Genomic DNA, 13883 nt, shown 5'->3' with positions numbered 1-13883 from the left:
CCTTACCTTCCTCTCTATTGCCTACCAGCTGCTCCTCTCTAAACTTCAGTTCGAACCAGAGAACAGCCCAAAAAGGTTCATTGCCACCAGAGGGCGTGGTGAGATACACTGCCAGTGGCCTGAACGGTGCAGTAGAAATTGGAATTTTGAAGGTTGGATACCCACTTTTCCTTCTCTAGATGTGAAACGTGATTCCTGTTTGATAAACAGTAACCAGAAGTAAGGGCTCTAGCCCATCCGACAGGCCCCAGAGCCACCTCTCCTCAAAGCATCTGGATGAGACAGATTATGCACTACTGTTTGTCTCTTGCCACCCCATAAGTAACAGTGGGACATGCCTTATCTGTTCTGGCTACGCGCGCTTACTGTCACTGTGCCGGCCAGGCACTCCATGTGGAAGCAAACAGGAAGGAGGTGGGGAAGCCGCATGTGGGGAAGGAGTAGATGGTGGCCTGGTGATCGCGTAGGGTAGGTCCATTTGTCCACAGGTAATCTTCCTCCTGCCTGGCACGAGCTGCTCCTTGGAGTGGTGTCAACAGTGGTAAAGTGAAGGTTGCAGCATCAGACTCGTCAGGGATTATTCTCCAAGAGGACAGCAAATCCTAAAACCAAAGAGCTGGGTCCTGGGAGAAGGGATCTTAGACCAGAAACTTCAGATAGGAGAAGGGTGGCAGAGACTTGAGTGGGGGACCCAGGACGTCAGGAGGGCCCTGGGTCTTTGGGGGTGAGGCCTCACTGTCAGCCTGCAGAGCGGAGTGCTGCGGGAGGTGCCTCTGCGGTTGCAGTGCTGGGGTGTTGGGGGTGACACCTTGAGGGGAGAGCCACTGTAAACAGGGACATGCATTTCCACAACCAGAAAGGGAAGTACAGACCTGACTAAATGCAGGTTTATTAGAGCTTCGTGAAAGAACATAATTAACATTGTAGCTGTGTATGTAAATTAGTATGTGACGTAGGTATTTAAGAATCGATGGGAAGTTGCTGGTGCAGATGCTTTACAAACTCACTAGAGTCTCAGCCTTAGATTTAGGTCTTTAGACACAGTACGAGATGGAAGAGGAGTTTTGCATAAGTGTAGAAAGTGCTGTCTAGGGAGCAGCATGTTAAGGACTCTGCAGCTAGTTCCTTTAGATTGTGTGTAGTATTTCCACAAATAAGTTGTTCTGATATGTGTGCTGATAATGCCCGTGGGTTCAAGGTAGAGTCTGTTGGTTCTGACAAAGCCTTGCTTTTGTCAAGATGTGACACTGATGTTACATTGTATACAGTAAAACTAGGTGAATGTGTATCCCTAGGTGGTGGCTCAACTTTGTCTCATTGTTAGTTGAAAACTTGACTTCTGTAGCCTCCACTGAATCTCCCTGGAGGAGAACGAGCCCTGGCCTGCTGTCTCCACGGTGACTGGACAGGACAGAACTGGGACTGTCTTCTGAGCACTTGTGCCTCCTCGTAGTTGTCAAATAGAACTCGGAGCAATCTCCTAGTTCTGCGTCCATTCTGCGTGCGTCTAGCTGTGGGGTGGGTCTGCCATTGGATTGGTATTTTTAACTTTCACTTGGATGAAATTTGTTCATTTTAAATAAAGCAACTTGATTTGGAGTTGTGTTTTTCGCATGGTTTTGTCTTTGTTTCTTTCATTCTTATTCATTTGAAAGTCAATAGAATGTATTTTGTCAGCAGAACAAGACCTTTTAAAAATGTACTGTAAAACAATGGGGACGGGAACAAAAATAAGGCCCAAATGCTGGCAGAACATCACACGCTGGTCAACCAGCCAGTAGCCTATAGATAAACCCTATTCCACATTTTATAGTTTGAGGCCCTTTTTCATCAACCACCACCAAAAAGAAAGGCGCTTCCCCCCTACCCCCACTTAATATGTGATGCGGCAGGATTAAGCTTTTCCTGATTCTGGGAACCCTAATTGTCACAAGGAGTTCATGAGGAAGCCCAAGAGCCTATGTGGATCTCCCTGTTAAAAAGAAGCACTCCCATCCCGCATGACATCAGAGATTGGCTCGGGCAACTGTAATTTTCCTCAAAAAGTATTAAGTGCATCCTAAGCAAAAATTGGAACCCTGTTTTTCTTAACATTAGGCCTATGCTTGGCATGGTACCTGACAAACTTTGCCCACCCTGTATTTATTTAAAATAACTAGGGGGTGGTGAGTGGTAGGGAATATGCTTTTGGTTACAATGTATTTATCTCAAACGTAGTGCAGCAACAGAGCCTTGGAAGGATCTGGAGAAACAAACAGCAGCCTTCCTTCCCCTCGTTCCACCCTCCCACCCTGCATACATTCCGTAATTGTGCAAAGAGGAAAAGCCACTTGGGGAAATAGTGTTGATCCAAGGGACCTGGGGCTGAGTTACAGAGGTAGGTGTTGGGGGTGGGGCAGCCAGGTAAGGTGAGGCGTGTTGAATGCTGCAGGCCCAGGCCGAGCGGGCATTCACCGCCGCCCCCCAACCTCCCACGGGATCTGGAGCCGTCCTCTGAAAATGCGTTAAGGCAACCGGAAGGAATAACAGCCATTGACCTGTTTATAGAAACGGCAGTGGCTGGACGTAATCGGGCTTTAGGAATTGTTTTCGTTGTCTTGCAAGGCAATCTGTGCTGCAGTTTCCGTGAACCTCCGGGTGCACTTGTCTCGGCATTCCCCAGCTTATGGTTTCCAAAAAGCGCTAAGACGAACTTCTGCGCTGGGCTAAGATGATGCGGAGAGATGACAGCCTAAGGGCGCCTGAGCAGTTGGTGTTTCAGGCTGGATTTCAAACCGAGTCTGAGCTCACATAGTTAAATTGTGCCCCGGAGCGTCAGGCCTGCCCGGGCCAGGCAGGGGTCGGCCTCCTGCGCGTCCCAAGGGGTCAGGGCTCCCGCGCCCACCCGCCGCCCCGCCCGTGCGTCACCCCCGACCGCGGGGCCGGGGCGGGGCGCGGCGGGGGCTCCGCCCCGGGGCGGGGCGCGGCGGCGGGCGCGGCGGGCTCCCTCGGTCCCGGCGGGCCGGCACTCGGCGGCCGCGGCGGGATGGAGGCGCCGGCCGAGCTGCTGGCCGCGCTGCCCGCGCTGGCCACCGCGCTGGCGCTGCTGTTCGCCTGGCTGCTGGTGCGGCGAGCGGCGGCCGCCAGCCCGGGCCCCGCCAGCGCGCCCCCGGAGCCCGCGCCCCCGGCCCAGGCCAGCGGGGCCCCCGCGCCGCCCGGCCCCTGCGCCCCGGAGTCGGCGGCCGCGCCCGCGGGGCCCGGGGAGCCTGGAGAGCCCGCGGGACCGGGGGAGCCCGAGGGGCCCGGGGAGCCCGCGGCGGCGCCGGCGGAGGCGGAGGAGCAGCCGGCGGAGGCGAGGCAGGTACGCACCGGGGCCCTCCCCGCCCCGCCCCGGCCCACCCCGGCCCCCATCCTCCCCGCAGAGCCCGGGCCGCGGGCCTCCAGGCCAGGGAGGCGCACAGCCCGCGGCCGGCAGGAAACGAAGGTCCCGGCGGCGTGTGAAGTCGCAGCCCGGCAAACTCGCCATCCTCCCCCACAAAGTGTCGCCGGGAGACGGGCCTGCTGGAGTTGGGTGTCGTTCGCTTTCTCGCCCGGGACGATGCTCCACAGCTGCGTGGCTCCCAGGCCTCGTGACCAGGGCTTGGAAGTTTGCTCCGCGCTCGCCCCTGACCCCTCCCGCCCACCGGTTCCCAAATCCACGTGCATGTGGCTTGTTTCAAGGCCTGCGTTGAGAGTTGCCTTGATACTGAAAAGGGGGTGCTTTGCGGGCTGGAGGGGAGGAGGTGCCAAAGCTGCCTTTCATTTTTAAGCCAGTTTGAAATCCAGATTCCAGTGTCAATGTTGTGGCGTTTTGTGAAGCCACGGGATGGGACAGAAAGAACAGGCGCGGGATCCTGGCGCTCACTTTTATTGTGGTTTTCAAGCTGCACATGGCTTTGGCACGTCTCGCGCCACCCGCTGCACCCCTGCGTCGCAGACGGGCCTGGCCTGTTGGGACGCGCGATAAAGCCCTCTTCGAGCCAGCTGAGCACCCCCAAACCCGCCCTCCCTCCGGGCCTCTGCCCCAGGCCACTCATGCTGTCCCTCCACCTGGCCCTGACCACACCGTCTGGATTCCAGATATCCAGAGAGGAGATCGGTGTCCGTCACCCCTCGTCCCACCACCCCCATACACTCTTTTGAGGCGTCTCTTTAGATTGGACGCCTGCTTGCCTGTGTCCCCAGTACTTCACTGCTGGGCTAGTCCAGGCCACCACCTCGGGTCTCAGTGCCTTGTCCTCCCTCCTGAGCTCCTCTTGGAGGGGAGGAGAGCCGGGGCGGGAGAAACCGTGGGCACGCTGCTGTGGCGCCTGGTCAGCGTGTCTGTGGATGTCCCCTCCGTCCTGTGCTGCACACGACGGTTCCCGCTGGAGATCAGCCCTGTGGGGGTGGGGGCGGGGAGGGCAGCTGGGCGCAGGCATTTCTCTCTGCTGAGTAAGTGTGCCAGACCCCCTCTGAGCAGGCGCTTTGCTTGACAAGTGGGTGACTAATTGTGTCATTAGAGTGGATTCTAACCAGCACTGAAGAGGGCAGCTGCGTTATCCAAGGGAGGGAGGACGACTCCCTTCTAATGGGAACCTGGGCTTGGCTTCGGGGGAGCCAGGGGCCTGTTGTTCTTGCTCGGGGCGGGTTGCTGACTTCACCCCGGTCCGTGGCAGGTGGGGTTTGGACATGTGCTGATGTGTTATGTTTGCTCCCATATTTGGGATTCCTGCCTCCCTCGCGGCCTCATGGGAACAGGCACGGGGACTGTTCTCAGGCCACCGCCTCTTGCCCTTAATCAGTTTACACGTTGGCCCTTTATCTCCCAGCAGCAGGTTCTAGACTGAAGTTCAAAATGTCCTTTAGTGGCCTCCAGTCAAATCTTGATCCTCCGGGACTTTCTGCAGGGCTTTTGGGCTCTCAGCACATGATACCTAAATCATATCCTCGCGTAGTTCGCCTCTGTCTGGGTGAATGCACACCCCCTGAGGGTGAACGGGTGCTTTGAAGGACAAGGCACCTTACAGGGAGTTCACGTGCCAGGCAGCCCTGATGACACTGCCAGGGAGGGTGACTGGAGACTTGTGCCTTCTTCCTACGGCAGCCTGTCCTGAGGGAATCCTGGGCCCAGCGGGAGAATTCAGCTTAAATCAGTCTCTTCCTTTGGAGCTCGGTTCGCAGCCTTTCCCAGCCGGCGGCCCTCCCTCCGCTCCTGCATGCAGATGTCAGTCAGGTGCTGTGGGGGACACGGGTACCATTGTGTCATCTCTTCCCCAACCAATGATGGCATGAACCAAAGAAGGTGCTCCAAAATTGTCTTGAAATAGACCTCACATTTACAGGAGCTTCCAGTGCTTGCTTCTGATGATCACACTGCCCCAGCTGGGAGGACAGACAGCAAGAAGGCGCCCTGGGGAAGATCACTCAAGTTGGGGTTGGGAGGCTGGGGTCATGCCCTCTGCCAGCCTCCTTCATTCTCCCTGGGAGGGAGGACAGCCCCACCTGCTCTTAGCGGGAGTCACTGCCCCAGCACTAAGCTGGGCTGCGCTTCACTCACCTCTCCCCTCCCTCTTTGTTTTCCATTAACTGCTTTCCTCCTAATCCAATCCTCTTCTCTCCCTGCAAGGCCTGGGCCAGCCGGGGCAGCTGCTGCCTCCGACTCACAAAGCTGATTATTGAGAAGGATCCCAGCTCAGGGAAGCAGCCTTCAGCTGCTGCTGGGGATCATTGCGGAAGTGTCACCGAGGTGCTAGGCACCCCCTGTGGCCAAGGACAAAGTGGCAAGGAGGGGCCATTTATGGATAGACTTTGGGAGAGCAGACAGAGGAAATGGGAGGGGATTGACACAGCCCAAGGCCAGTGGCAGGGAGTCCCTTTGAGGAGAGGCAGAATTAGATTGTCAGGACCTCTTCCCTGCTCTCCTGGGGATCGATGGGGGGCCATGGAGGAAGCAGGACAGGCACGTCACACTCTCACAAAGAATTATGAGTGGACAGTGGGACAGGGTCAGGTACAAGAGTAGACCCCCTTTTTTTTTTTTTTTTTTTTTTTTTTTTTGAGACAGAGTCTTACTCTGTTGCCCGGACTAGAGTGAGTGCCGTGGCATCAGCCTAGCTCACAGCAACCTCAAACTCTTGGGCTCAAGCAATCCTCCTGCCTCAGCCTCCCGAGTAGCTGGGACTACAGGTGTGCGCCACCATGCCTGGCTAATTTTTTCTATATATTTTTAGTTGTCCAGCCAGATGGGGGTCTCAGTCTTGCTGAGGCCAGTCTCTAACTCCTGGGTTCAAATGATCCTCCTGCCTTGGCCTCCCACAGTGCTAGGATTTCAGGTGTGAGCCACCCTCACCCAGCCAGCATCTAAAACCAGAAAGTAGGCCCAGCACAGTGGCTCGTCCCTGTAATCTTAGCACTCTGGGAGGCAGAGGTGGGGGGATCACCCAATCTCTACAAAAAGTAAAAAAAATCTACCAGATGTGGTGGTGTATACCTGTAGTCCCAGCTACTGGGGAGGCTGAGGCGGGAGGATCACTTGAGCTAGGAGTTTGAGGTTGAGATAATGACATTACACTCTAGCTAGGGCAACAGAGCAAGGAACGGTCTCAAAAAAAATAAAATAAAAGTAGGTAGCAGTGCTTTCCCAGGGCTTATATATAAGTTGGGGATTTAGCATTGCCAGGCCTCTTACCTAATGCAGATGTGGATTCCAGCCAGGCTGAATCTGTATTGTAGGATTTGCAAACAGTCGCCATGGGCAAAAGGTCAAGGGCCATTTGAATAGCATGCAAGTTCAGTTGCTCTGTGTGGGCCAGCATCAGACCTCTCAGTGCTCAGGTCCTGGCTCTGCTCACAAACAGAGTAGGGACTTTCTCCAGGGCAGCTGGCTGCTGTCCTGAAACACACCAAGTGGGGAGACTCTTCTGGATTAACTGAGATTTAGGGAACTAAAGCAATATGACAAGTAAATACAGTCTTGATCCTTGATTGGATTCTGGACCAGGGGGTGGAGGTAGGGGACTATAAAGGGCATTTTGGACATAACTCGGGCTTTTTAACCCTTTGCACTCACTTGCTTTTTTTCTCGATTCATTTATTCTGCTCGGGACTTAGTTTTTTAAATACCCCAGATTTTACAAAGCGCAGCAGTAGAATAAAAAACTGGAGTTTCTTTTCATATAAACTTATTTATTTAGATTTTTTTATATTTCAAATTATTGATAGTTTCAAAGAGTAATTTTAATCTCTATAATTTTTGCTAACCATGTTGAGTCACATTCGACATCCGAGTGCAAAGGGTTAAAAATGTATAGTAGGTGTGTTAATTTTGTTGAATCAACACTGAATTTCTTGGGTGTGATCCTGGCATTATAGCTATATAAAACCGTCCCTGTCCTTAGGAAGATGCATGCTGACACATTTAGGGATGACATGTCATGATTCCCATAGTTACATGCACCCGCACACGAGGCGTGGGTGTGTACAGCGAGAGAGAGAGAGGAGAGAGGGAGAGAATGCAAAGATGGTGAAATGTTAACCATTGGTGAATCTAGGTGAAGGGTATATGGGTATTTGTTGTATTATTCTTTTGACTTTTCTGTAGGTTTGGAGTTTTTCGAAATCTAATGTTGCAAAAAAGGAAACGCAGTAGGAAATTTCTCAGGAAAGAGCTTGGTTTTTCAGAGAGTCTGGTGCTGTTGGTCTGAGTGGGCAGCACAACCTCCATCTGTCTGTCCTTGCTGTGCAGCTCGGCCCTGGTTCGCCTAAAGTTATTCTGCTGTAAGTCCACCTTGTGTCCCCTGCCCTCACCAGCCTTACCACCGTAGGTGTGCCCTCTGGAAGCCACAGAGACCTTAGCCTCTCCAGAGCGGTTGAGGAGCAGGTGAACCCGCTCCCCGTCACCTGCCCTGGCCTTGGGGATGCCAGCATGGTCCCACTTTCTGTGTTCTTACCAAAAGCACGGAAGCCAGGTAGCGGAGGGCTAGATAGATACATCTGGCAGTTGTTCATGTCACCTTGGGGGTCTTGTCTTTAGTCAGCTCGAGCTGATAGAACAACATAGAGTGGGTGGCTTAAACAACAGATTTATTTCTTAAGAGTCCCGGAGGCTGGGACATTCAAACTCACGGTGTTGGCAAATTCGATTATTGATGAGGGCTTTCCTTCTGGCCGGCACAAGGCCACCTTCTTGCTGAAGCCTCAGATGGCAGAGAGGGGTGTCCCTTCCTCTTTTTGCAAGGACCATAATCCCAACACGGGGACTCCACCCTCATGACCTCGTCCAAACCTAGTCACGTCCCAAAGGCCCCCACGTCCAAACACCGTCACACCAGGGGTTAGTTAGGGCTTCAGCATCCAGATTTGAGGGGGACACAAGATGGTAGTTCGTAACAGGTCTAGTGACTTACTGGGAGAAAAACTATAAATAATCCAAATGTTCATTAATTGGGACTTTGGATTAGTTAGTAAATGGGTACGAAATGGGTAAGGAGGAAAGCAGAACATGAAATAGTAACGGTGTTCCCAGTGATCACAGCCGTGTGGCTGCTGAGCAGCAGACAGACGCCTGGGAGGGCCGGAAATGGACTTTCACGCTGGCCGGTTCAAGAGAGTATTTTTTTGTAAAGTTGTTTAAGCTCGTAATTTAACTCCTTTTTTCATTTAAGCAAGAAGTCCCGGGGCTTTCCAAATAGCTTAAACTTGGTTCTTTCTTTCAGAGACAAAGAGTCTTGGTTACACACCGAAAATTTAGCTGTCAGTTAGAATTTTTTTACATAGTGAAAAATAGTACCTTTTTAAAGAGCATGTCTTGAGAAAAAGGCCACTCAGCTTTGGAGAGGTCAATAGGGCTGGCATGGTAGCATTCTCCTGTAGTGCCTGCTACTTGGGGGGTGGGAGGATTTCCTGAGCCCAGGAGCTCGAGGTTACAGTGAGCTGTGATGGTGCCACTGCACTCTAGCCTGGGCGGCAGAGCAAGACCCTGTCTCTAAAGAGAAATAAAATAAAATGTTGAGCGTGTTCAGTTTTAGACAGTTTCTTTTTTATAGCTCTGCTCTTTCCCAAACTGCCCAAACCACAATGTGGGAGGAGTGAGGCCAACTTAGGCCTTTGGTGGACATTCTTCCTGAGAAATGTCAGATCCCTGGCGGCCAGAGCATTTCTGGAACAACCTCCATCTGGCCGCCCTGGTCTTGCCACTGTGAAGGACTGATGTATGGGACAGGACACGCAGATCAGGTTCCGAAGCTGCCGCCTGTGAGGGGCTGATGCAGAGCTGTCTGCTAGCATGCTCGTGCTCACTGCTGCGTCAGAAAGCTGAAGAGGGCCGGGCTCGGTGGCTCACCCCTATAATCCTAGCACTCTGGGAGGCCCAGGCACGAGGATTGCGTGAGGACAGGAGTTCGAGACCAGCCTAAGCAAGAGCAAGACCCTGTGTCTACTAAAAACAGAAAAATTAGTTGGGCATGGTGGTATGGGCCTGTAGTCCCAGCTACTCAGGGGGATCGTTTGAGCCCAGGAGTTTGAGCTCGAGGTGAGCTGTGATGATGCCACTGCACTTCAGCCAGGGTGACAGATTGAGACCCTGTCTCAAAAACAAAAAAAGCAGGCTGAGTGTGATAGCTCACGCCTGTAATCCTAGCACTCTGGAAGGCCGAAGCAGGCGGATTGCTCAAGGTCAGGAGTTTGATACCAGCCTGAGCAAGAGTGAGACCCCGTCTCTACTATAAATACAAAGAAATTAATTGGCCAACTAATATATATAGAAAAGTATGAGCCGGGCATGGTGGCGCATGCCTGTAGTCCCAGCTACTCGGGAGGCTGAGACAGGAGGATTGCTTGAGCCCAGGAGTTTGAGGTTGCTGTGAGCTAGGCTGATGCCACGGCACTCGCTCTAGCCTGGGCAACAAAGTGAGACTCTGTCTCAAAAAAAATTTTTTAAAAAATCAGCTTTGTTTTTTGAGCCAGTGCCTCACTCTTGCTCAGGCTGGTCTCTAGGGGTTCTCCCGCCGCGACCTCCCAGAGTGTTAGGATTACAGGTGTGTGCCACCGCCACCCAGCCTGCTTTGCAGCTTCGTGCCGCAGTGGATCATGCCAGGTGCCGCAGCGGTCTTGCCTCTGCCGAGGGGTAGAGGCCTCGGCCGTTTTCTGGCCACAGGGCTGCAGTGGCCAAATACATGAGATTAAGGAAGCTCATTACAGGAATTCATGGAACTTGTTCATCTGAAAACTTTGCCTCTGAACAGCCATGGGACTCGAGGAAGTCACTGACCCTTCGAGCTCTCCCGTGCCGCAACTGCCCACTTGCCAGGCATCCACTCCAGTCTGGCCTTGTGCGTGTGCGTGTGTGCGTTCAGTATTTCCAAGTGAAAACAACCCTCTGGCCAAGCCGACCTCTGGTTGGGGGAACCCGGGGCGTGTTTTCAACAAGGGCCTAATTCTGTGACCTTAGTATTATTTTTCTCCTGGCCAGATCCGTATTTGTTGAGGACCTAGAGTCTGAGATAAATCTCAAGAAAATACCTCCAGCGGGGGTCTCCCGCTGCCGACAGCAGCAACCCCCCTCCCTGGTCCAGCCAGCCGCGCCCCAGTCCCGCATCTAAAACCGGTGGCGCTTCCCACGGGGAGGCCGCCTCAAGACATGCTAAAGAGTGGCCGCGAATCGTCTATTGTTATATTTACAGTTGCTCATGGTCCTTGTTCAGCCTGATTGTCTCCAACAGAATTTTGCTATTTTCTCCGATCCTCTTCCATCTGATTTTGTCCATCCCTCAGTTTTCTTCCCTGCCCTCCACCTTCTCTGTCCCCAGATGCAGAGACTAGGATTCAGCCTCCATCACTGGTAGGAGGTGGGGATTTCTGCCCCAGGGTTTTTTGGTTCGTTTGTTTCCTACTTCTTTTTTTTATGAAGCTTTTGATGTCCTCTAAGTCCTCTTCATGGGAACCCGTTGCCAAAAACTGTTAATCTGATAGGATTGAATCTGGCGTGCTCGGGTCATCTGAGCGAGAGGGAGTTTGTTCAGGGCTTGCGAACGTGCCCTTGATCGGGATGTGAGGTCGGAACCCCGGATGGTGCTTTTGGGCTGGACGGCTCCACACGGCCGGCCGTCCGCCCTGGGCGGGGCCAGGGCTGTGCTTCGCGCAGCAAGAACGGTGATCCCGTCCCTCCCCGCCTTCCGACCTCCTCGCACCTGAGCTGCCCCAGCGCTCCCGTCCCTGCTGGCAGAGCTCACGTCCATAGCATCGGCCGCCAGGGCTGCCTTCCAGAACACACGGCCGCCAGCACCCTCCTGATCCATGGCCAGTGGCGCCCACCATCGTGTGCCCCGAGCAGCTCTGTCGCCTCCGGCCTGCTCCCCGTTCTCCCTGCCTCCAGCCAGCTCGCCTCATGAGAGTTCTGGTTTCTGCTCCCTTCCCGCTCAGCACTCCTCATCTCGCTCTGGTTGCACTGTCCCTTCCTCAGCCGTGCAGACCAGAGGCCCAGGCTTCCCTGTGTTCTCCCCCTCCCTCCCCTGCAGTCCCCTCTGCCCAGAGTGCATCCCGGGCACAGCGCTGCTCCATTCTTTCTGGCTCCTGCCCCTCTCCCCGCTTCCCCCACCACGCACGGGCTCCCCCAGCCCCCAGCGTGACTCTTCTAGACAGAGAGCACACCCCAGGGCCTGCAGCTCTCATCCATGCCTTCCACTGCACGCAGAGCAAATTCTAGGCTCTGCCTGGGGCCCTAAGGCCGACTTGGCCTCCTCTCCCAGCTCTGCCCCCTCCACTCCCCCCTGCAGCCGCCTTCCCAGTGCTCAGGCCCCCCCCCACCCCCCCAGGCCTGCTGTGCCCACATCTGGCCCCGGGGTGTCTGGTCGCTGTGCCCGCCTGGCCCGGGCATTCACACCGCTGCTCCTGCTCAGCCCCCACTCTCCGCGTCTCGCCCACGGGAGCAGATGTAGAGTCTCCCCTCCTCCCTCTCTCCCCAGCGCGCCGCCGTCCTGTTTGGCTTCCTTCACAGCGCTTAATCCAGTGTGAGGTCATCTTTTATTTTGGTGTGCATTGTCTGCCGCGGTGGAATGTGCGCTCCGCCAGCAGGGCCCTCGCGGTTCGCCGGCGCATCCGCGGCTCCTGCCCCAGGCCCGGCACGCAGTCGGCGCCCACGGAGCACTTGCGGGAAGAAGCAGCTGCAGTGACCACAGAAAGAAGGGAAAGAAAGAAAGCGCTGTCAGCTTCTGCCCAGAGGCAGGTCCCGTCTCCTTGTCTCCACCCTGGGTAGCAGGAAGGCATCTTATTTCCCCCCTGCCCAGGCCGCTAGCTAGCCCAGGGCTCCCACAGCGCCCGCCTGCGGTGCGAGGGAGCTTGCCCTGCTTGGGAGGCAGCCCCAGCGCCAGACGTGCTCAGAGACTGGGCACCAGCCGTGCATCGACGGTTTTATCAGTAAGTGCTTGGCCTTGGGTGGAGGCCACGCTAGATCTGTGGTTTGCTAACAGTTTCTAAAGTGCCAGGTACCTTTTTGCCTGTTCAGTCTTTTTTTTTTTTTCCTGTAGCTGGGACTACAGGCATGCACCACCATGCCCGGCTAATTGCTTCTATATATTTTTAATTGTCCAGCTAATTTCTTTCTATTTATTTTATTTTATTGTTGAGACAGATCTCACTCTGTCACCCGGGCTAGAGTGCTGTGGTGTCAGCCTAGCTCACAGCAACCTCAAGCTCCTGGGCTCAAGCGATCCTCCTGCCTCAGCCTCCCGAGTAGCTGGAACTACAGGCATGTGCCACCATGCCTGGCTAATTTTTTCTATATATTTTTAGTTGCCCAGCTAATTTCTTTCTATTTTTAGTAGAGACAGGGTCTCACTCTTGCTCAGGCTGGTTTCAAACTCCTGACCTGGATCCATCCTCCTGCCTCAGTCTCCCAGAGTGCTAGGATTACAGACGTGAGCCACCGAGCCCGGCTGCCTGTTCAGTCTTATCTGGAAGCCCCATCCATAGCGCAAAAGCAAAGCGGCTCCAGGTGGAGGTCTTGGTCCTCTTCTCTGCCCCTCCTCCCTGTAGCAGTCCCTGCAAACCTGAGGCAGAATAAAAACTCTGAGCTAAAGGACCTTGAGGGACCCCAACCCCGACAGAGGAAGGGGGGCCCCAGCGGTGCGGGGTGGCGAATGGTGAAGGAGAGACCACTTGCCCCAGCCGAGGTCCAGGGGAGTCCCCTGCGTCCCTGCTCACTGCCCAGCCCGATGGCGCCTCCAGTGGCCGGGCGGTGAGAGCAACTCTTAGCAAGCTCTGCGGGACGGACCTCATGGAGGGGACAGACCTCACGGAATCCGACAGCAGGAGAATCCGGGAGTGAGAGAACTTGCAGGGTCAAGGGTTGCTAGAATTGAACACGGTGGGCCGTGTAGGCAGGTGGCATGGGTTTCTTAAGATGTTCTCAAAGCAGGATGAATTGGAGGCAGGTGGCCATGGTGCCCCAGGAGCCGCCGGGTTGTTGTAGCAGGAGCGTGGAGAATAAAGCTGAGGCGCCCAGAGACCTGTCAGAGCCAGGGCAGGGCGCGGGGGTGCGGTGGGGGGTGTTTAGAAGTCAGAAGGGAAAGGCAGAGTCGGATTGGAATCAACATTCCTCGGCCGGCCGTGTTGAAGCGTCAAAGATGCTGTGGCCGCCAAGAAGACCCTGGTGCGTGAGAGGGGCCAGTTTGCGGCAAGACAGGTTACTCGGTTCTGGACAGAAGTCCCCTGTCACGTGGGGCATGCCTTATCTGGTTGCAAATTCGGATTTAGAGAAGAGGAGAAAGGCGGCGACCCCGGCCTGCCCTCCCCGCCTGGCACTGCACCCCAGGAGCTGGCGCCAGCTGGGCTTTGCCTCTCCCTCCGCTGCTCCTGTCCCTGCAGAAGATGAACTGATTGGCTAAGGG

At 54.8% G+C, this 13883-nt stretch overlaps 1 protein-coding gene across 1 annotated transcript in view; it reads left to right on the top strand.

Moving 5' to 3' along the window:
- The first annotated feature begins 2988 nt into the window (after positions 1-2988).
- The window catches only part of MXRA7 (matrix remodeling associated 7), a 31826-nt gene continuing 20931 nt past the window's right edge, over positions 2989-13883 (top strand). The window contains exon 1 of the mRNA XM_075994788.1: positions 2989-3340. Coding sequence (XP_075850903.1) covers positions 3026-3340 — 315 coding nt within the window. The 5' untranslated portion in view covers positions 2989-3025. The remainder of the gene's footprint in view (positions 3341-13883) is intronic.

The sequence above is a fragment of the Microcebus murinus genome, chromosome 18, assembly GCF_040939455.1.
Source record: "Microcebus murinus isolate Inina chromosome 18, M.murinus_Inina_mat1.0, whole genome shotgun sequence".
NCBI lineage: Eukaryota > Metazoa > Chordata > Mammalia > Primates > Cheirogaleidae > Microcebus > Microcebus murinus.
The sequence above is the reverse complement of the archived record's forward strand: the minus strand, read 5'-3'. Positions and strand labels throughout refer to the sequence as shown.